The sequence below is a fragment of the Solanum lycopersicum genome, chromosome 10 (assembly GCF_036512215.1).
Source record: "Solanum lycopersicum chromosome 10, SLM_r2.1".
Taxonomy (NCBI): Eukaryota; Viridiplantae; Streptophyta; class Magnoliopsida; order Solanales; family Solanaceae; genus Solanum; species Solanum lycopersicum.
Window position 1 is genome coordinate 54,284,513 of NC_090809.1, and position 22,872 is coordinate 54,307,384.

Sequence of the window (22,872 nt, forward strand, 5' to 3'; positions counted from 1 at the left end):
ATACACACTAAAAGTACATGATACATTATATAAACAATGTGTACCAAAAACACACAATAAAAGTACATGATACACTAGATAAACCATATGTATCATGTACATTATGTTACCTATTAATTCTTAAATTATATATCTTACTGTAGCATGATATTTATATATTCAAAACAAATATTGACACAAGTATATTTATCAACACCAATAATAAGAAAGTATTTATAATCATAAGCACGACTTCAAATTTAATTACCACATGTTTGTACGTTTATTTATCTAAACACAAAGTGTTCAATTTGCAATTGTAATGAAAACTGAAATTCATTAAAATGTTTACGTTATAAATTATTCTTGATATCATAGAAACATTACGACTAATTCACTTCTCTTTTGGGTAGAAAGTACAAGCTCTTCTGTTGTGCCCTTCTTGTCCACATTGTCCACAACAGTTTGTGTTCATCGAAATCTTTTCATCTGCATTCTTTCTTCTTCTTTTTCTTGGTCGTCCAGATGATCTTCTGTATCTAGGTGGATACACATTTTCAGCTACCACGTGTTTAGGATCTGACCAATCTTTCTTATATGACATTGGCACCATTAGAATTTCATATGTTTTTGTCAACGCATCAGGCTTGTAATAATCAGAGTAATACGGATTCATATCGGTGACTTTCTTTTTTTTCAATACAGCAATTGCATGTGAACAAGGTATCTCATCTAGTTGAAATCTACCACAACAACATACTTTCCGCTCAAGACAAACAATATATCTTCTTCCATTTTCATAAACTGAGAAAATAAACTCAGATGATGGAACAACCTGTGTACATTAAAAATTTTAAATATATAACTTTTAAAAACCAAATCATGTTAAAAAAAGCATAATGATACACAGAATTAGATACATATAATATAAAGTATTATATAATGATACATACCTCCGTTTTTGAACTTTTAGCCGCGTTTATAATCAACAATTCCTCAAATTTTCTACCTAATGTGTCCTTTGTGTATGAGGCTACTTCTCTGTTTTTGCAATGCCAAAATCCAAAAAGAATTCTAACCTCTTCCAAGAATTCTAATATAGTTAATTGGCGTGCTTCAACAAGACAACCATAGATACATTCTGCAATGTTTGAAGTTATCATTCTACCTCTGTTTACTGTTGCATGAACTCTTGACCACTTTTCGTAACCTGCATATTCAAGGTACTCCTTAACCCTGTGATCAATTCTATCAACCTTAGCCATCAACTTATCAAAATCTTCCTTTCTATATGCCTTGGCCATAAAGTAGAATAGATCACTTATGGCCTTTCTGCTCCTTTTGAAGTTTCCACATACATTCTTCCAAAGATGCCAGATGCATGCATAATGAGGTACATCGGGGAACACAATCCTTACACTCTTCATGATACTCTCATTTCTATCTGAAACAACACACATATCTTTTCTATCGCCAAATGCATGTTTGAACTGTTCGAAAAACCATGTCCACGAACAATCATTTTCGGTGTCAACAACACCATATGCCAATGGAAATATGCAACCTGATTACACACACCTTATATTATTTGATACTTAATATATAAAAAGAAATCATTACTATAAATAAAAAATACCTGCGCCATCAAGTGTGCTGGCTGATACAAATGTCCCTTTGTAAGCTCCACTCAGATGTGCACCATCCATAACAACTACTGGTCTACAATATTTAAATCCCCTAATGAATGGTCTTAAGGCGATGAATAGATACATAAATTCATCCTCTTCAGTCTTATGCATTCTTATATAAGAATCCGGATACACAGTTTTTAACATGTGTATGTATCGCGGCATCCGTCTATATCCTGCAGATGGTTTTTCCCTAATCATGGAGAGTGCACGTTCTTTAGCACGTCATGCTTGCTGGTAAGATATTTCAACACCATAATATTCTCTAATATCATCAATTATATCCCTTGGTGTATAAATTCGTTTATAATTGACCAATTTTGGAGCTGTCACTCTACTTACAAATCCCATTGTTGCTTGGACTTTGGTTAATACCCTCTCCCTCATCGGACACGTATGTTCACTATTGAAATTTCTAACAATGAATATATCAGATTTTTTCCTGCACGACGCCTTCATAGTCCAACCACATTTGTCTGAAAAGCATACCAACACATAGCTGCGTACATTTTTTAAGCATATTAATACACATATCAAATGCATCATATATAATATATTCAACAATAATGTTTAAAGTAATCAAACAATGAATCACACAAAAAGTATCAACCAATTTTTAAGAAAAGTATCAAAATTTAATGAAAATTATCCACTATTTATGATATGACTGTTTAAACTGATACAGTCCTTACTATATCAATAGTAGTACTTTCAAGTATCAAATATAATTATTTCAATGTATCAAAAACAAATTCCTGAAATAATGATACATTAGATTATAAAATAACATATGAAACATGCAGGTTTTCATATAGAACAGTAATGTTTCATGTACTAATTTAATTATAAAACAACACATGATACATTAAAATATCAAAACACTGTCATACCTTTGTTGATCAGACCTCTTCACTTTGCAATTGAAGTTGTTCTTTATCTTATATTTCGTCATCACATCTACAAGTGTTGTTTTATCCTTGTATATCTGACCTGTCTTCACATCAACAATATCTGAATTGATTATAACATTTGCAACTCCAACTTCTGCATTTTCATGTGACTCAAATAAGCTATTTTCAACTATTGACAAAGCCTGTGTATCATTTGTTGTGCTTTCTACACACGTTATTTCTCCACTTCTTCTATCAAAGTTATGTACAGTACCACTATTCTTCTCAATTGTGTCAATACATAATGGATATATTGAAAATCCAGGCTGGTTTTTTTTCAGTTCAAAATATAGTTTAACACTCATATCGTTCTTAAGTTTCATCGGACAGGAGTTACCTTCTACAATGTATCGAATTTCAATTTCTTTCCTATATACATCAATATCCAACTCGGCCGCAATTGCTACTTTGAGATTAGAAAACGAAATTGAATCTCCAACAACGATTCCATCAATTTTGTAACTTTCATACAGCAATTCGTTCACCCAAATTCCGGAATGTCTCATCAAAATCGAAGTATTCATCTTCAAAAACCCACTGCAACAACAACAAAATTTCGGTAGCTCCAATTTTAAGAGACTGTTTTAAAAAAATTGTTTTCAAAATAACTGATGCAATCTTTAATTTTCAAATTTTGAAATTAATATCCAATTAAGTGTCGATTTAATGCTGATTAATGATCTGTTACCACAAATTAAGCTGTTTTAGTAACAACATTAAATTTACCGTTTTTATCCCCTATTTTTTCTTAACAGTTTTAAGTTACCATGTATCATTTACCATGTATCACTACATTTTAAAGTATCACGACTCAACAATTTTAAGGGATTTTTTGTAATTACTAAACTTGTCGGGACAGAATGTAATTATTGAATTACACTATGGGATTCCTTAAATTTTTATTTATTTTTTTGGAGAAATTACGCGTTTAAGTAAATTTATACTATTTAATTATTAATTACAGTTATATTTTGTTGTAATTATCACTCACAACTAACATTATACATTAATTATGTGAGCTAAATTCAAGTTTATATAATTAACCATATTTTATATATATATATATATATATATATATATATATATATATATATAAGTTCCCAGAATATACAATTACATATGTATAATATGCAATTATCTAATCAGTATATACACAATTCACCTCCCACCCACTTTCTTCCCTCCCTCGCTCACCTCTCTCTTCCCTCTCCCAATCTTGCTCGCCTCTCTCCTATCTCTCAATCTCGCTCGCCTCTCTCCTCTTTCTCTCAATCTTGCTTGCTTTTTATACAAATACATATCTATAATATACAATTATCTAACTAATGTACATATATAATTTACCTCTCTTCCACTCTCTGCCCTCACTCGCTCGCCTCTCTTCTCCCTCACCCAATCTTGCTCGCTTCTCTCCCCTCTCTCCTAATCTCGTTTCCATATATACAAATATACAATTATCTAACCAATATACATATACAATTCATTTTTCTCGCCTCTCTCTCTCAATCTCGTCCGTCTCTCTTTTTCTTCTAACATGTAGCTATAAATTATAATTATTAAATTATAGTTTTAAAAAATAATTATGCTATTTTTTAGTAACCATGTAAAATTTTTCATATTTTTTCTTGTGCATCACGCCGAACGGCCTTAGTAATGTAGGCACCAAACGTCCCATTCGGGTTCCTAATAGGCGTGTGCGCACATTTGGTTGCAGCTTCCCCGATTCTCGTCATCACAAAACTGATATTGACGGGCTGAGTGTTTGTGAATTCTAGGGCTTGTAAAGGAGATCTAGCAGCTTCTTTCTCAGATCCCAATTTTCCTCAATTTGTAGTCGACAATGGCACCTCTTCCAGCACCATACTCAGGAACCAGCACTCTTGCTCTGGTAATCTTTTGTCTTCTATACTTTTATCCGTTTACGACTACTTCACTGTACATCTGAATAAAACTCTCCTTTATTAAAATGAATTTTTGATCTTAAACTATTTTGGTGGTGGTTGTTGGCGGCAGGTGGCGCGCGCATCAGCATTTACCTTTGGACTCGCTTATGGAAGCGTTAAGCTCAAGTATCTCAAGGTATTTTCCTCCTCTTTTGAATGTTTTATTTTTGAGAAGTAATTACTTAGGGTACTGAAATGAAATGGGACTGAATGAATAAAGCTCGATTGCTAAAACTATTCTGAGATTGAGCCATAGCTGGATGACCGAATACAGATTTTGCACGGGGTTTTGTTCATCAGATCATTTACTTGAAGTTCCTTAAAACTTATGATTCACTTTCAGTTTCGCGGAGCAGACATTTAGTGCCTCATGTAAAATGAAATAGGTATGTGTCTAATGCAGAACAGACATAGTTGGTTCAAATAGCCAACCTAGATAGTTTAGGATTTACAGTGTTGGTTGATTGATAGACTTTGAATTGAAACCTGGCATTTAAGGGTTTCTTATAAAATTAAATGGGCTAATGAACGGAGCAGAGAAGATATATAAGATTCATATAGCCAACCCAACCAATCTGGACTGTTTCCTTCTCTTTATTGGATATGATGTTACGTTTCTGTTTCAGATATGATAAGAAGCCCTGTTGAAATCATTTCTAAAACTAGATGAGTGGATCAATTGCTAGGGTATTATTGTTCATGAGGTGACTAATAAGACAAGATTAACTTTCTAAAGTGGAATTACATATCGGAACGTAGAAACTGAATGTTTCTCTAAAGACCTAGACGGAATAAGTATGAACTTGAGGACTCATTGCTAGTCTACTTTGACGTTGCTGCAAAGATTTTAGCCAAAATGATCCTCCAACTTACGTCTCAAGTCTCACATAGTTGATCCGTCCAAATAATCCTTTGAATTGCTAGGCTCGTGACTGAAGTTGTCAACCTTTAACTGGGTTCAGCAAGACAACAACTAGAGAAAGACTACTCACATAGCTGCTTAAGTAAATGTTGGTATTACTAAGAAAAATATTCATTGGAGGCCACTTCTTTCCCCTATCTTGTTTTGAAGCATCAGATCTCTAGATTTTCAGACACAAGATTGGTGGAAGCAGTCATCTGCGCTTTATCATCCATTTCCTGAGTAGAGTAATCTCTACTCTCTTGTCTTCTTCTTTTGTATTTTTAACAATACACATCTCTTTGTGTTTGGAATGCCTAACTTAGCCAAAAGACAATTTCGATGAATACAAGCCAAAACACAATTTCGATGAATACAATCCAAGACCATATCTTAAAATTGTAATTGCACAATAAGAATAATGCCTTAGTCTCAAACAAGTGGGGTTAGGTATATAAATTGTCACTGACCGTTATTTAAACACATCTAAGGCCATTATTATTATATAAAATAGAAATAACAATAAAAATAGTTTTCTTTTCTAAAAAAGAAACTATAGTAAAAATAGAAGTACAAATGAGATGTTTGCTGTAATTACTTTTGATGTATAAATCTCTGAAAGATAGAACAACTCCCAAAAAGATAGGATAGGAAATGGAAGTGCTAACTGGGCTAAAATATATTCTCAACTTATAGGTGCTAAATCTTTGAAAGGCTAAGCAACTCTTAGAAAAAATAGGACGTAAAATAAAAGATATAAGCTATAACTCAACTAGATCATATTTTCAACTAATAGGTATCTTTTATTTAGAACCCTTCAGGATGGCCCAGTGATTTGAGCTTGAGACTCAATTACGAAACCAGCGTAAGCAAGGGGTTTGCCTTCTAGATTGAGCTCGTTACACCAAGTTTGCCTAGTGTGGATTACCTCTCCTATTTTGGTCGCTAGCTATTGCATAGGATCGAGGGTTTTACCTTGTGCGCACCCGATGGGTAGCGGCTGCGGGTTTTCCTTGTCATAAAAGAAACAAAAAAAAAGGTTATCTTTTATTAGATCTTTTTCTTCCATTGTGCTCCATTGTTTGTTGACTTTGCATGGCCAAGAAATTGTAGATCTTTTGAGAGAACTTCCTTTCAAGTGAATTTTGGTTTACCTTGTCCCTTGTAATATCTTCACTTACCATGGTTTCATATCTATGTATTGGGGCATCAGGCAGTCAACTTGACATGACCATACCATCTCAAGCGACCTTCGATTTGTTACTTGAACCTTCTCGTGAATGTATTCATTCTTAATCTTGTCTAGTCTTGTATAACCACACATCCATCTTAGCATCCACGTCTCCGCGACACTCATCTTGCAGATGTGTTAGACTTTAGCAACCCAACATTTACTCCATTATTACAATTGTAATTGCAAATGAGTTATTCCCTTTCTTTACCTAATTCGAACTTTGTGCCACTGGTCCTTGAGGATTTTCCGGTTATCAAAAGATAAATAACTAGAATCTCCATATTTGATAATCATTGAACACCATTCCTCTCTAAACATACGGATCATGGTCCTGCTTATTATTTGCTTCAAGAACTAATTTTGGTGCTCTCTGATTCTTTTTTTCCCCCAATGAATGCTTGTCACCTTAGTTGAGATGTGGATAAAGGAGATCGATTATCCACTGTTTTTCGAACCTTATGCCACTAGTCCTTGAGGGTTTCTCGGTTATAAAAAATAAAAATAATAATAGAATCCCCATAATGATGAATTGATGATAATTGAACGCCAATCCTGTGCAAACATATGTGTCATATGTCCTGCTTATTATTGCATCAAGAACTCCTCTGCTGGATTATAGAGAAAAAATATTTTTAGTTGTCTTCTCTTTTACTAATCCATTTCACTTTGCTCCTATGACTTAATAATGATTTTGCAAGTCTGGATGATTTCTTTAAACTTGGCACTGGCGTCTTTTCCAAGCTGCTGTAAGACTGCACCCTCTGGACTCAAATACCAATCTTGGTGCTCTCTGATTGTTATTTATTTTTCAATGAATGTTTGTCACCTTAAATGAGATGGATCTATTTGGGTTAGGTGATTGATCTCCTCCTCCTCCTCCTCCACTATGAGGAGGAGGAGTGCTTTATCTGTGGGTTGTTCCCAAATCTCTATTGGATAATATGTTTTTAATTCCACGTAGTAATTTACAGAAGTGGTGTGTTGTGAGGATAGCGTTGTTATATTGTGCTACTTATCCTTGTAGCAACTGTTGCAATATGTTATTTTCTTTCAATAAAGATGTTTGTAATGACAGTTAATTCTAGCTGATTTGCCCGATCAGAGTAAGTGTGACACTTTTTTCCCTCTATACTCTTTTCTAGGCAAAGGCCAAGTCTCAAAAGAAGGCTGAAGCTAAGGCACGTCACTGAAAGATATCTCATGGTGGATTTGCTCTTTGCTGATAGAATAAGATGTGGCTGATTAAACTGTATCGCGTTTCACCTGATGCTTATAGGATAATTAGATTCTGACTTGTAGCTGTTCAATATTTTGGTAGTTTTGTGGTTTTTATGGTTCAGTGGGGTTCTCCACGATCAAATATTATTATATTTATAGTACAAGCCCTCTCATTAAAATTCAAACAACTATAGTAAATTTGCCTCTACATCATACATAGGGATTTATATTTTCAACAGGAAGTAGTAACAAAAGTTGGCCTTAGGAAAAAAGGAGGATCCCAAGCATAAGAGAAGTTGACTGTATTTTTTGCTGGTATGACATTGCCATTGTTGACACTACATTCATTGTTTCCCAAAGGCTTGAAAATAGTTGGATCCACTGGCTCTGTTGTCTGAAAATCATTGCAAGACAATACCATTTTTTGCATGGGACAATCACAATTGTTCATCACAACCACATTCCACTCTGGCTTTCCCTTTATTTCTACACCACTCCTTATTGTTCCAACCGTTATATTGTTCAAACCACAACTACAAACACCTACACAAATAAACATGAGGAATAATTCATTTTTTATTTTTGTTAAACAACTTACATGTCTTATCTATACATTTGTTGATTGAGTAAGTAATTTATATAATTATACAAAATATACCATAAATCATCGATTCAATCCCTGATTGAATAGGAGGCAAACACTTGTGATTGCTTGAATTTAAGAAAAGCTCGAGTTGTTTCTCTTCTTTCTTCATGATCAGAATGATGCCATTATTCTTTGCTTATTTTGCCTTTTTTACCCCTCAATAGAAAGGTATTTTTTATTAATACATCTGTTCAATTATTATAAAAATACATCTCAAAGTGTCATCTAAGCGAAAAGGTTTGCTAGGTCAAAAGTTGTGTGTTTGTTTGCTCCACGTCTGTGAAGCACTTAACTCACTCAAGAAGATATATAAAATTGTTAGGTTTTAGGTGTTGAATGAAAGAGGCATGCAATCAATTCCAATTAAATCATGGTAGTTTTAACGACAAAAATCAGGTCTAAAGAAATTGAACTGTCCCACAATAATCTTACCTTGTTCCTATCTTAAATAATTATTAGTCGTTTAAAAATTGTACAAAAAGTATTGGTAGTTTAAAGAAATAATAGGCCAGATAATTATTTAGCGTGAGGTCTACAAGTAGTTGTTTTTGTATTTAATTATCTAAACGGACACAATTGGCCGGCCGGAGGGAATAGAATATGAACATTCAAATAGAAGATCTTTTTACCACGAGTAAAAGAAAAAAAAAATTCTATCTTGACAAAATCGATGTAAATATTACTGTGTAAATTTATTACTTATACATGATTTGGTGGCTGGACTAATTTTCATGCATCTCAATTAATTTCATGTGATATTTGTCATGACCTCTCACCTACAATCAATATCAAATATGAGCAGACTCAAGTAGAATAGATTATAAGAATCACCAAATATTTTTATTTCTGTTCAAATATAAACTCGACTCTGTTTACTAAAGACAGAACAGTTACCACCAAATATTTTTATTTCTGCTATAATATAAACATAAAACTTGATAGATTCTCAACGAACTTAATAACCACTACATCACAACACCCTTGGGTGCAGTGTAAATTATTTGGGGCAAACGATTCATCTTGCTTTGATTTTTTGTGGGGGTCAATTTAGACCAAGTTAAGAAAAATAACAAAATATAAAGTAGAAATAGTCTAAACAAATGATGATACATATCCTATTAGCCAATAAATATTTAAATTTTGGAATCTTTAGATCCAAGAAAAATAAATCATTCATAAACTAACAAATCTTTTTATTAATCACTAAAGTTTTCTTTTATTTCCAAAAAAAAAAAAATACTACTAGCACCCCTTTTAAAGAGTAATATTACAGACCAAGTTTTCTATGAAAAGAAAAGAAATTCATGATTATATATGCAAGTAAATTAACTAATTTTTAACCAAAATGAAGTATTGTTATAAAAATCAGAAAGGCAGAAGCATTTACCTTTGGTGAGAAGTGTAAGAAGAAGAAGAAGAAGAGTGATTGAAAGCTTGACAATGGTTTCCATTAGGGAGTTTGATCTCTTTGTTGATGTAGATATGATAGTGGCTTCTCTTCTCTCTCTCTATATAAAATATATAATATATACTCCTTTCGTTCCATTTTATCAGGTCCAAAATAAATTATAGAAATTTATGTGATTGTAAATCATTTCATTAAGATAAAACAGATATGTTATAGTTAAATATTACTTAATATAAAAATATTTTATTTTGAATTACCTAAAAAAAATAACTCATATAAATTGAAACGGGAGAAAATATATTATTTTTGAGATTTACTATAAAAACATAGGGAGGAGTAATATATAATATATGACGAATAAAGTTGTTCAATAATAGCCATATAAATATGAGGTTAAGGGTCCCTTGTAATTAATGTATTTGATTTTATGTGTGTTAATAATAGTCATATGTTTGCCGTGTACAACTCTCTTTTTGGATATTTGATAAGTTAATGCCATCATATTCATGTAACTAATTTTCTTTGTCCAGAATAATTTCACAAATCTCTTCTAAGATTTCGACTAATAATTTATATTTATTTTCGGGAAATAACACAAGTGTTTCTAAAACTTTGTAACTTTTGTACTAATTGATCATACAATTATGTTTCTTTACTTTGATGTCCCTAAATTAATTATATATATGTTTCTTTTTTAAACTTTAAGATAATTTGCGGTCGTTGAAATCTCTGTCATTCGGGTGAGCATTTCGTGTTTGCTGGGTAAATCTCCTTCTCTGCAAATCACGCACGAAATATAAATCGCACTTGACAAGCTTTTACGATAGACTCGACTCAGAAGACATTCAAGAAGGATTTATCCCGAATCATCCGTGTGAATAACCACTTTTCAAACCAACTATATTATTTTTAGTTAATTTTTTTTTATCTTTCTTTGCTAATTTTTCTTCTTTTCTTTCATTTATTATCCTTTTCTTTCTTTATTTTTTAAAACTCAAATTATGTCATTCTTTATTTTTGTTTACTATTCATACTTAATAATGACTTTTTTCTTTTAACTAAAGTAGCCTTCCGGCCATTTAGTATTGAAATAGTAAAAATAACACGGAATAACAAAAAAAAATAGAGTATATTATGCAATAGAGTTATAGTTCTTAAAAATTGTAATTTGCGGCTATAATTTTATAAAATTTTGTTAATAAACTCCTAATTGTATAAATGTTGTATTTGTATGATTTGACTTTTGATTATATATATGCTTCAAGATTTTACATGTTCACCGTTGTTATTTGTATGCAATTTGTTGATACATTTTCTTTTTATAAGTTATGAACTCGTAACGAATTACATGTTTATATATTGACAAGAAAAATATATAAATAGAGTTTTGATGTTTTTTTAAATGTATGAATACAAAATTTGTATATACTTACGTTGTTTGTATGTTGGCAAACGAAAATATCCATAGCAAACAAAATTAGAGTTATGAAGCGTAATAAATAAATTATTGTAGTTATGAGACGTATAAGTTTAAGTTCTTTGATATTTATGGAATTTTTCCTTAAAATACAATATGAATTTGGAAAAATTACATAAACTGGTACATTTTAATAAATAATTAGTGATTTTAGCGATACTTTTTATTTATTACTATTTATAGCAATATTATGTAAATCTGCAATATGAATTAAAAGTGAATTACCTATGCAATATATATATATATATATATATATATATATATATATATATATATATATATATATATATATATATATATATATATATATATATATATATATATATATATATATATATATATATGAATTATAATTGTTTTTTGAAATACATTATGTTTGTTTGGTAAAAGTTTGAGACGTTGTATTATAAATGTATTAAAATGTGTGAAAAATATATTATTCATCATTAAAACTTGTATTATATGTGAATAATAAATATTCTTTGTAATATGTATTAAACATGTATCCTAAATGAATTAAAATTGATCAAGTGAAAAAAAATTATTATTGCTATAAATAATAATAAAAAATTTATTATGATATATTTATGTAAGTTCTCCGATGAACTTTGTCTTAGCCCAAATAATAAGCCTTAACCTAAAAACAAAAATGATAAAAATGAACTTCAAAAATAAGAAACTAGAGGAACTTAAAAGAAGGATCTAGAAATCCTTTTGTCCTCTCTGGTGAAGAAACATGCACGATGAGTAGGAGCGCACTAGACAAAGCTCACTCACCATATAGCTACAAAATTAGATCTTAATGAACCATGTTTAAATCGATCTCAAAAAAAATATTATTATGTAAAAATATGACCTAACTTAATTTGATATGCAATAATATACGTCCCAAATAAAATAAGAAAAAATAACTTAAATACACAACTATAAGTTTTATATTCTCTAAATTTCCCTTCTTTTTTTTAAATATTACATAATTCTTTTTTTTTTTTAAATTTTAGTATAAGTTTATAGATACATAACATTCTCTCTCCTATAATACACAATTACCTATTTTAATGCCTATTTTTTCTCCATTAAAACACTCAATTTTGAAATTTTGAATTTCAAATTTCAAAATATTTGAAATTTCAAAAATTTGGATAATTTCTCTCCCGTTCAGTACTTATCCATCACGTTTTCAGTTCTTCTTTCTCCATAATCGTCTTTCTTCTTCTTAACCCAACATATTTTAGTAGTTTCTTCTTTTTCTTCTTAATCCATCATCGTCTTTTTCTTCTTAATCCATCATCGTTTTAACCCAACATCTTTTTCTTCTTAATCCATCATCAGTTCTTCTTTTCTTCCTTTTTTGTTTTTGTTAATTGTTCTATTACATCATAGTAATGGATCCATTAATTAATAGAAGGATATATGATTCTGACGATGAAAATTGGAAAGAAAATAGAAAAAAGTCTTTGCATGATCCTATGAATCTTCAAAAGGATTCAAACAAAGACTCTGGCGAAACATCAAAATCAAAGGTTGTCAAAATGCAACAAAAAAAGAAAAAAGAAGCAGCAAACATTGTTGTTAGGCCTACATTGTCTCGGGTTAGTATTTTGGTACTTAAAACTGTTGTTGAAATTAGTAAAAATTTTAAGGAATCCAATATGTATCAAAAAATCATGAAAATTATTATCATGTATCGTGAAGTTCTGAAAATTGTTATAATGTATCATTCACTAAGTTTAATAACTGCGTTATCAACTGTGCTTGATGATACATATAGAATCAGTGTGTATAGTGTTTAGTTGATGTACTGATACATGTATTAGATATGTACCACATGTTATAATGTTTAGTCAATGCACTGATACATGTAGTAGATATGTATCACATGTTTTTTCATGTAGTATGAATTTTCTGAAAACTGATATCATGTATCAGTAAGGTATTAGTTGTTTAGTTGATGTATTGATACATGTTTGATGATACATGTATTAGATATGTACCACAATGTATTAGTACATCAACTAAACAACTAATACCTTCTACAATGTATCGAATTTCAATTTCTTTCCTTGATACATCAATATCCAACTCAGCTGCAATTGCTGCTTTGAGATTAGAAACGAAATTGAATCTCCAACAATGATTCCGTCAATTTTGTAACTTTCATAATGCAATTCGTTCACCCAAATTCCAGAATGTCTCATCAAAATTGAAGTATTCATTTTGAAAAATCCACAGTAACAACAATAAAATTATTGTAGTTTGAAATTTAACAGATTGTTTATAAAAAATGTATTCAAAATAGATGATATAATCTTTGATTTTCAAAATTTGAAATTAATATCCAATTACGTGCTGAATTTATGATGATTAATGTTCTGTTACCGTAAATTAAGCTGTTTTAGTAACAACATTAAATGTAGCGTTTTTCCCCATTTTTTTCTCAACAGTTTAAACTTACCATGTATCATTTACCATGTATCACTAGAGTCTAAAGTATCACGGCACAATAAATTTAAGGAATTTTTTGTAAGTACTAAATTTGTCGGGACAGAGTGTAATTATTGAATTACACTATGGGATTCCTTAAATTTTTACATAAAATAACACACACAAATTTCATGTATTTTTTTTAAAAAACTTGATATTCAAGATTATATACATAGTATACAAAATTATAATAAGTATTTTTTTAATTTGTAGGGGTGTCAAATTGTAACGACCTGTTTAGTCGTTTTGAGCAGCAGATTTTATTTCTGGAAAAACAGGCTGAGACGACGGAACCCACGATGGAACGTCATGGGCACGACGGACCGTCGAGGGTGTCTCGTCCCAAAACACTTAGAAATTCTGAAATTTGGGTGCTGAAATCGACTCTCTGAACTTTGTAACGAAATGGCAGGACGGACCGTCACAGGTGTGACGGACCGTCACAGACCCTTGGTGGAAATTTGGGTCTCTGAACTTTGCGACGACCTGCAGGACGGACCGTCGCAGGCACGACGGCCCGTCACAGGTTGCGCAATCCCAGTCCGGGTCAGATTTCTTTATACGTTTTAAGGGACGTTTTTGACTATTCCTGCTTTAATTATAAGATTAGTGGGTTAATGTTAATAAGTCTAATTACTTGGGGGTTAAAAGAGGTAACCTTAAGTTAATTAGTGGGTTATTATTATCATCTTTTACACTTGATTATATGTTAATTAGGGTAAAAGAAAGAGGGGTGGAATAAGAAAAATAGAAAGAACAAAGAGAAAACAGAAAAAGAAAGAGAACAAGTAGAGAGAGAGAGAAACGAAGAGGATAGCAAGGACTTTGAGAAGATAGCTTGTTGATCGCAATTCTTCGGTGGAGGTAGGTTATGGTTTTCATGCTTTCATAGTAAACTCTTAATAGAGAATGATATGTATTAGTAGTATTGTAAACCCTGCTATGTGCTTAATTGTATGCATGCATGAACGTGATTATATAATTGTGATTATATTAAGCATGATGAAGTTATTGAATCCCAAATCTTGATAAAAACCTAATCTCTTTTTAATGATGATGCCTTGGTAAGGGAGAAGGCTTGATGAACTAAAGTAATGAGATTGATGATGCCTTGGTAAGAAAGAAGACTTGATGAATTGATGGAAGGAGATTTAGGGGATCGGGTGTCACGAACCGACACGTAGATTTAGGGGATCGGGTGTCACGAACCGACACGTAGAATTAGGGGATCGGGTGTCACGAATCGACACGTAGAATTAGGGGATCGGGTGTCACGAACCGACACGTAGAATTAGGGGATCGGGTGTCATGAACCGACACGTAGATTTAGGGGTTCGGGTGTCACGAACCGACACGTAGACTTAGGGGATCGGAGTGTCACGTACCGACACAAGAGGATTAATGAATTTGAGGGATCGGAGTGTCACGTACCGACACAAGAGGATTAATGAATATGAGGGAGCGGAGTGTCACGTACCGACACAAGAGAAATAAAGATAATGAATCTTGAAAGATGTTAATATACTCAATCTAATGAACATAATTCCCAAATGAGTATGGTATTGAGGCTTGAGCCCTCATGCGTGAACTTGACGGTAATTGTTAATGATATAGTACTTGTTGTTGCTACATGTTGAGTATCATGGTTGATTTTATGATATTATTGGTATATATTGATTTCTATTTTGAGTTGGCCGATGATATCTACTCAGTACCCGTGTTTTGTACTGACCCCTACTTTTATGTTCTCTTCTTGTTTATTTGTGAAGTGCAGCAAACGTGCCATCGTCTTCAACTCAACAATAATTCAAGCAAATCTTACTACATCGGAAATTCAGGGTGAGCTAATGCTTCTAGCTTGGACTGGATCTTCTTCTTCAAGTCTCGATGCCTTGAACTTCTGGCATGGACTAGCTTCTTATGTAGTTTTAGCTTTTAGAATACTCTTAGTTTAGTCGTTTGATCGTAGATGTTCTTGTGATGATGACTTCCAGATTTTGGGGAATAATAGATGTTGAATTTTAAAAGTTAATGAATTGGTCTTTATTTAATGAGTTTAAGTCTTCCACATTACTTTCTGTTGATATTATATTGAAATGTTAAGGTTAGATTGGTTGGTTCGCTCACATAGGAGGGTAAGTGTGGATGCCAGTCGCAACCTGGTTTGGGTCGTGACAAACTTGGTATCAGAGCATTAGGTTCGTTGGTCTCATCACACAAGAACGAGTCTAGTAGAGTCTTGAGGAACGGTAGGGGGACGCCTTTACTTTTTTTTGAGAGGCTATAGGACTTTAAGAAAATTCCATTCTTTCTTTCTTTCGTGCTATTACTTGGATCCAATTGGTATCTAGGTGATACAAATTGGTATCTGACCATCTTCACTCTATTTCACAGATGGTTAAAACTAGAGCAACGACTACGCCAGCACCAACACTAGCACCGGTGGGACAGGGTGCGTCTGAGCCAGCCACTGGGGCTGTAGCTCGAGGAAAAGCAGCGGCAAGAGGCCGTGGTAGAGGTTGTGGGAGGACGTCCTCTAGGGGAATAGGACAAGCACCTAGCCCATCTTATACTAGGGCAGTGACTCCTCCACCGACTGAGGAAGTAGTAAGAGAGGTTGAGGAAGGGGAGAATGAACGAGTGCAAAATGAGGAATCGCCACCCCAACCTACCCCAGAGATGATCAATCAGGTTCTCGCTTATCTTAGTGGGTTGTCTGATCAGGGTCGGGCACCTCCAGTGTTTTCTGCACCAACACCTCCGATTTCAGAGGTACAACATGCAGCCACTATGGCTCCTCGTATGGATGCCTCGTTGGACATAGGCACGTTTCCACGTCTGACTACTGGGCCCATAATGACAAGTGATCAGCATGAACTTTTCAGTAAGTTCTTGAAATTGAAACCTCCAGTCTTCAAGGGTGCTGAATCTGAGGATGCTTATGATTTTCTGGTTGACTGTCACGAGCTACTACACAAGATGGATATAGTAGAATGGTTTGGTGTGGAGTTTGTGACTTATCAGTTTCAAGGGAACGCCAAAATGTGGTGGCGGTCACATATTGAGTGTCAACCAACAGAGGCACCACCTATGACTTGGGCCTCATTCTCTAGCTTGTTTATGGAGAAGTATATCCCCGAACTTTGAGGGATAAGAAAAGGGATGAGTTCTTGAGCCTAGAGCAAGGTAGGATGTCGGTCAATGCATACGAGGATAAGTTTCGTGCATTATCCCGGTATGCCACCCAACTATGTTTCAGTCCACAAGAGCGGATTCGCCGTTTTGTGAAGGGGTTGAGGTCAGAGTTGCGGATTTCAGCCTTACAGGTAGCGGCTACGGCAAAATCCTTCCAAGAGGTGGTAGACTTCGTGATAGAGGTGGAAGGAGTGAAGCCAGATGACTTCACCACGACATCGACATTAAACAGGTTTCGAAAGGGAGGTGAGTTTAATGGTTCTTACTCTAAAGGACAAGGTTCCGGAGGTTACTCAGTTCGACCCATTCAGTCTTTACAACAGACTGTAGTTAAGGGTCCACCTTAGACCGGTCAACACTTCTCTGAGAGACCTATGCTTGACTCCAGAGAGTGTTATGGGTGTGGGGAGACTTGGCATATTAGGAGGAATTTTCCAAAACAGAGTTATAGACCCCCAATGGCTAGAGGTAGAGGTGGTCATGGTAGAGGCCGTCATTCTGGAGGACGTGGTGGTCAAGGTAATGGTGGTCACCAAAACGGCCGAGGTGATAGGCAAACTGGAGCCACTACATCACAACCTGGTAGGGGCAACGGACAGACGAACGATAGGGCCCATTGTTACGCTTTCCCTGGGCGGTCTGGAGCGGAGGCATCTGATGCTGTCATCACAGGTAATCTTCTGGTTTGTGATTGCATGGCTTCTGTATTGTTTGATCCTGGATCCACATTTTCTTATGTATCTTCCTCATTTGCTAATGGTCTAAATTTACATTGTGAATTACTTGATATGCCTATTCGTGTTTCTACTCCGGTGGGTAAGTCCGTGGTAGTTGAAAAGGTGTATAGGTCTTGTTTGGAGAACTTTGTGGGGAGCAACACTTATGTAGATTTGGTTATCTTTGAAATGGATGATTTTTATGTAATTTTTGGTATGACTTGGCTTTCTCCGCAATTTGCGATTTTGGACTGTAATGCTAAAACGGTGACGTTAGCCAAGCCTGGGACAGATCCGTTAGTTTGGGAGGGCGACTACACTTCCAATCCGGTGCGTATCATCTCCTTTCTTCGTGCTAAGAAAATGGTTAGTAAAGGGTGTTTAGCTTTCTTGGCACATCTCAAGGATGACACTACCCAAGTACCCTCGATTGAGTCGGTTTCGGTGGTCCGTGAGTTTCTGGATGTGTTCCCCGCAGATCTTCCTGGTATTTCTTCAACGAGACCGAAAACACAGCAATGATTTGTTTTATGGACAGTTATATTATGCCACCAGATAGGGATATTGATTTTTGTATTGACCTTGAACCGGGTACTCGCCCCATTTCGATACCCCCTTATAGAATGGCTCCCGCGGAGTTAAGAGAGTTAAAAGCCCAACTTCAAGAGTTGTTAAACAAAGGCTTTATTAGACCAAGCGCATCTCCTTGGGGTGCTCCGGTTTTGTTCGTGAAGAAGAAGGATGGGAGTTTTCGAATGTGTATAGACTACAAACAACTAAACAAGGTAACCATAAAGAACAAGTATCCTCTTCCCCGCATTGATGACTTGTTCGATCAGTTACAAGGTGCTTGTGTCTTCTCTAAGATTGACTTGAGATTCGGTTATCATCAATTGAAAATACGGGCAACAGATGTGCCAAAGACTGCTTTTCGAACGAGGTATGGGCATTACGAATTTGTAGTGATGTCTTTTGGTCTTACGAATGCCCCTGCTGCGTTCATGAGCTTGATGAACGGGATTTTTAAGCCATATTTGGACCTCTTCGTGATCGTATTTATTGATGATATATTGGTATATTCAAAGAGCAAGAAGGAACATGAAAAGCATTTGAGAATGGTATTGGAAATGTTGAGGGAGAAAAAGCTTTATGCCAGGTGTGACAGACCGTCACAGACCCTTGATGGAAATTTGGGTCTCTGAACTTTGCGACGACCTGCAGGACGGACCGTCGCAGGCACGACGGCCCGTCACAGGTTGCGCAATCCCAGTCTGGGTCGGATTTCTTAATACGTTTTAAGGGACGTTTTTGACTATTCTTGCCTTAATTATAAAGTTAGTGAGTTAATGTTAATAAGTCTAATTACTTGGGGGTTAAAAGAGGTAACCTTAAGCTAATTAGTGGGGCATTATTGCCATCTTTTATCCTTAATTATATACTAATTAGGGTAAAAGAAAGAGGGTTTGAATAAAGAAAATAGAAAGAACAAGAGAAAGAGAGAGAAAGTTGAACGAGAAAGAGGAGAAACGAAGAGGACACAAAGCTTTGGGAATTTGCTTGCTTGATTTCTAATCTTCGGTGGAGGTAGGTTATGGTTTTCATGCTTTCATAGTAAACTCTTAATAGAGAATGATATGTATTGGTAGTATTGTAAACCCTGCTATGTGCTTAATTGTATGCATGAACGTGATTATATAATTGTGATTATATTAAGCATGATGAAGTTATTGAATCCCAAATCTTGATAAAAACCTAATCTCTTTTTAATGATGACGCCTTGGTAAGGGAGAAGGCTTGATGAACTAAAGTAATGAGATTGATGATGCCTTGGTAAGAAAGAAGGCTTGATGAATTGATGGAAGGAGAATTTGGGGATCGGGTGTCACGAACTGACACGTAGAATTAGGGGATCGGGTGTCACGAACCGACACGTAGAATTAGGGGATCGGGTGTCATGAACCGACACGTAGAATTAGGGGATCGGGTGTCACGAACCGACACGTAGACTTAGGGGATCGGAGTGTCACGTACTGACACAAGAGGATTAATGAATATGAGGGATCGGAGTGTCACGTACCGACACAAGAGGATTAATGAATATGAGGGAGCGGAGTGTCACGTACCGACACAAGAGAAATAAAGATAATGAATCTTGAAAGATGTTAATATACTCAATCTAATGAACATAATTCCCAAATGAGTATGGTATTGAGGCTTGAGTCCTCATGTGTGTACTTGACGGTAATTGTTAATGATATAGTACTTGTTGTTGCTACATGTTAAGTATTATGGTTGATTTTATGATATTATTGGTATATATTGATTTCTATTTTGAGTTGGCCGATGATATCTACTCAGTACCCGTGTTTTGTACTGATCCCTACTTTTCTGTTTTCTTCTTGTTTATTTGTGGAGTGCAGCAAACGTGCCGTCGTCTTCGACTCAACAGTAATTCTAGCCAGTCTTCGTCACACCGGATCTTCAGGGTGAGCTAACGCTTCTAGCTTGGACTGGATCTTCTCCTTCATGTCTTGATGCCTTGAACTTCCGGCATGGACTAGCCTTATTTGTTTTAGCTTTTTAGAATACTCTTAGTTTAGTACTTTGATCATAGATGTTCTTGTGGTGATGACTTCCAGATTTTGGGGATAATAATAGTTATTGATTTTATTAATGAGTTAAGTCTTCCGCATTACTTTATGTTGATATTATATTGAAACGTTAAGGTTTAGATTGGTTGGTTCGCTTACATAGGAGGGTAAGTGTGGGTGCCAGTCACAACCCGGTTTGGGTCGTGACAAACTTGGTATCAGAGCATTAGGTTCGTTGGTCTCATCACACAAGAACGAGTCTAGTAGAGTCTTGAGGAACGGTAGGGGGACGCCTTTACTTTTATTTGAGAGGCTATAGGACTTTAGGAAAATTCCATTCTTTCTTTCTTTCGTGCTATTACTTGGATCCAATTGGTATCTAGGTGATACAAATTGGTATCTGACCATCTTCACTCTATTTCACAGATGGTTAAAACTAGAGCAATGACTACGCCAGCACCAACACTAGCACCGGCGGGACAGGGTGCGTCTGAGCCAGCCACTAGGGCTGTAGCTCGAGGAAGAGCAGCGGCAAGAGGCCGTGGTAGAGGTCGTGGGAGGACGTCCTCTAGGGGAATAGGACGAGCACCTAGCCCATCTTATACTAGGGCAGTGACTCCTCCACCGACTGAGGAAGTAGTAAGAGAGGTTGAGGAAGGGGAGAATGAATGAGTGCAAAATGAGGAATTACCACCCCAACCTACCCCAGAGATGATCAATCAGGTTCTCGCTTATCTTAGTGGGTTGTCTGATCAAGGTCGGGCACCTCCAGTGTTTTCTGCACCAACACCTCCGGTTTCAGAGGTACAACATTCAGCCACTATGACTCCTCGTATGGATGCCTCGTTGGACATAGGCACGTTTCCACGTCTGACTACTGGGCCCATAATGACAAGTGATCAGCATGAACTTTTCAGTAAGTTCTTGAAATTGAAACCTCCAGTCTTCAAGGGTGCTGAATCTGAGGATGCTTATAATTTTCTGGTTGACTGTCACGAGCTACTACACAAGATGGATATAGTAGAATGGTTTGGTGTGGAGTTTGTGACTTATCAGTTTCAAGGGAACGCCAAAATGTGGTGGCGGTCACATATTGAGTGTCAACCAACAGAGGCACCACCTATGACTTGGGCCTCGTTCTCTAGCTTGTTTATGGAGAAGTATATCCCCCGAACTTTGAGGGATAGGAAAAGGGATGAGTTCTTGAGCCTAGAGCAAGGTAGGATGTCGGTCAATGCATATGAGGATAAGTTTCGTGCATTATCCCGGTATGCCACCCAACTATGTTTCAGTCCACAAGAGCGGATTCGCCGTTTTGTGAAGGGGTTGAGGTCAGAGTTGCGGATTTCAACCTTACAGGTAGCGGCTACGGCAAAATCCTTCCAAGAGGTGGTAGACTTCGTGATAGAGGTGGAAGGAGTGAAGCCAGATGACTTCACCACGACATCGACATTAAACAGGTTTCGAAAGGGAGGTGAGTTTAATGGTTCTTACTCTAAAGGACAAGGTTCCGGAGGTTACTCTGTTCGACCCATTCAGTCTTTACAACAGACTGTAGTTAAGGGTCCACCTCAGACCGGTCAACACTTCTCTGAGAGACCTATGCTTGACTCCAGAGAGTGTTATGGGTGTGGGGAGACTGGGCATATTAGCAGAAATTGTCCAAAACAGAGTTACAGACCTCCAAATGTTAGAGGTAGAGGTGGTCATGGCAGAGGCCGTTATTCTGGAGGACGTGGTGGTCGAGGTAATGGTGGTCACCAAAATGGCCGAGGTGATGGGAAAACTGGAACCACTACATCACAACATGGTAGGGGCAATGGACAGACAAACGATCGGGCCCATTGTTACGCTTTCCCTGGGCGGTCTGAAGTGGAGGCATCTGTTGCTGTCATCACAGGTAATCTTTTGGTTTGTGATTGCATGGCTTCTGTATTGTTTGATCCTGGATCCACATTTTCTTATGTATATTCCTCATTTGCTAATGGACTAAATTTACGTTGTGAATCACTTGATATGCCTATTCGTGTTTCTACTCCGGTGGGTGAGTCTGTGGTAGTTGAAAAGGTGTATAGGTCTTGTTTGGTGAACTTTGTGGGGAGCAACACTTATGTAGATTTGGTTATCTTTGAAATGGATGATTTTGATGTAATTCTGGGTATGACTTGGCTTTTTCCGCAATTTGCGATTTTGGATTGTAATGCTAAAACGGTGACGTTAGCCAAGCCTGGGACAGATCCGTTAGTTTGGGAGGGTGACTACACTTCCAATCCGGTGCGTATCATCTCCTTTATTCATGCTAAGAAAATGGTTAGTAAAGGGTGTTTAGCTTTCTTGGCACATCTCAAGGATGACACTACCCAAGTACCTTCGATTGAGTCAGTTTCGGTGGTCCGTAAGTTTCTAGATGTGTTCCCTACAGATCTTCCTGGTATGCCACCA

At 35.6% G+C, this 22,872-nt stretch overlaps 1 protein-coding gene and 1 long non-coding RNA gene across 2 annotated transcripts; one reads left to right on the top strand and one right to left on the bottom strand.

The window, feature by feature from the left end:
* The first annotated feature begins 4,344 nt into the window (after nt 1-4,344).
* Aucsia-1 (protein) lies at nt 4,345-8,111 on the top strand. The gene is made up of 3 exons (NM_001317402.1): nt 4,345-4,505; nt 4,631-4,696; nt 7,838-8,111. The coding sequence occupies exons 1-3, from the start codon at nt 4,458-4,460 to the stop codon at nt 7,883-7,885; spliced, it is 162 nt and encodes a 53-aa protein (NP_001304331.1). The 5' UTR covers nt 4,345-4,457; the 3' UTR covers nt 7,886-8,111.
* Nucleotides 8,112-9,210: 1,099 nt separating this feature from the next.
* LOC101255145 (uncharacterized) lies at nt 9,211-10,070 on the bottom strand. The gene is made up of 2 exons (XR_011211890.1): nt 9,947-10,070; nt 9,211-9,335 (listed from the first exon to the last, which is right to left on the bottom strand). It is a non-coding gene; the product is annotated as an uncharacterized lncRNA (long non-coding RNA).
* Nucleotides 10,071-22,872: the final 12,802 nt, after the last annotated feature.

Coding starts and splice junctions, on each gene's coding strand:
- Aucsia-1 (NM_001317402.1), top strand. CDS start 4,458: ATGGCACCTCTTCCAGCACCATACTCAGGAACCAGCACTCTTGCTCTG. Junction 4,506..4,630: donor GAACCAGCACTCTTGCTCTG/GTAATCTTTTGT, acceptor TGTTGGCGGCAG/GTGGCGCGCGCATCAGCATT. Junction 4,697..7,837: donor TTAAGCTCAAGTATCTCAAG/GTATTTTCCTCC, acceptor ACTCTTTTCTAG/GCAAAGGCCAAGTCTCAAAA.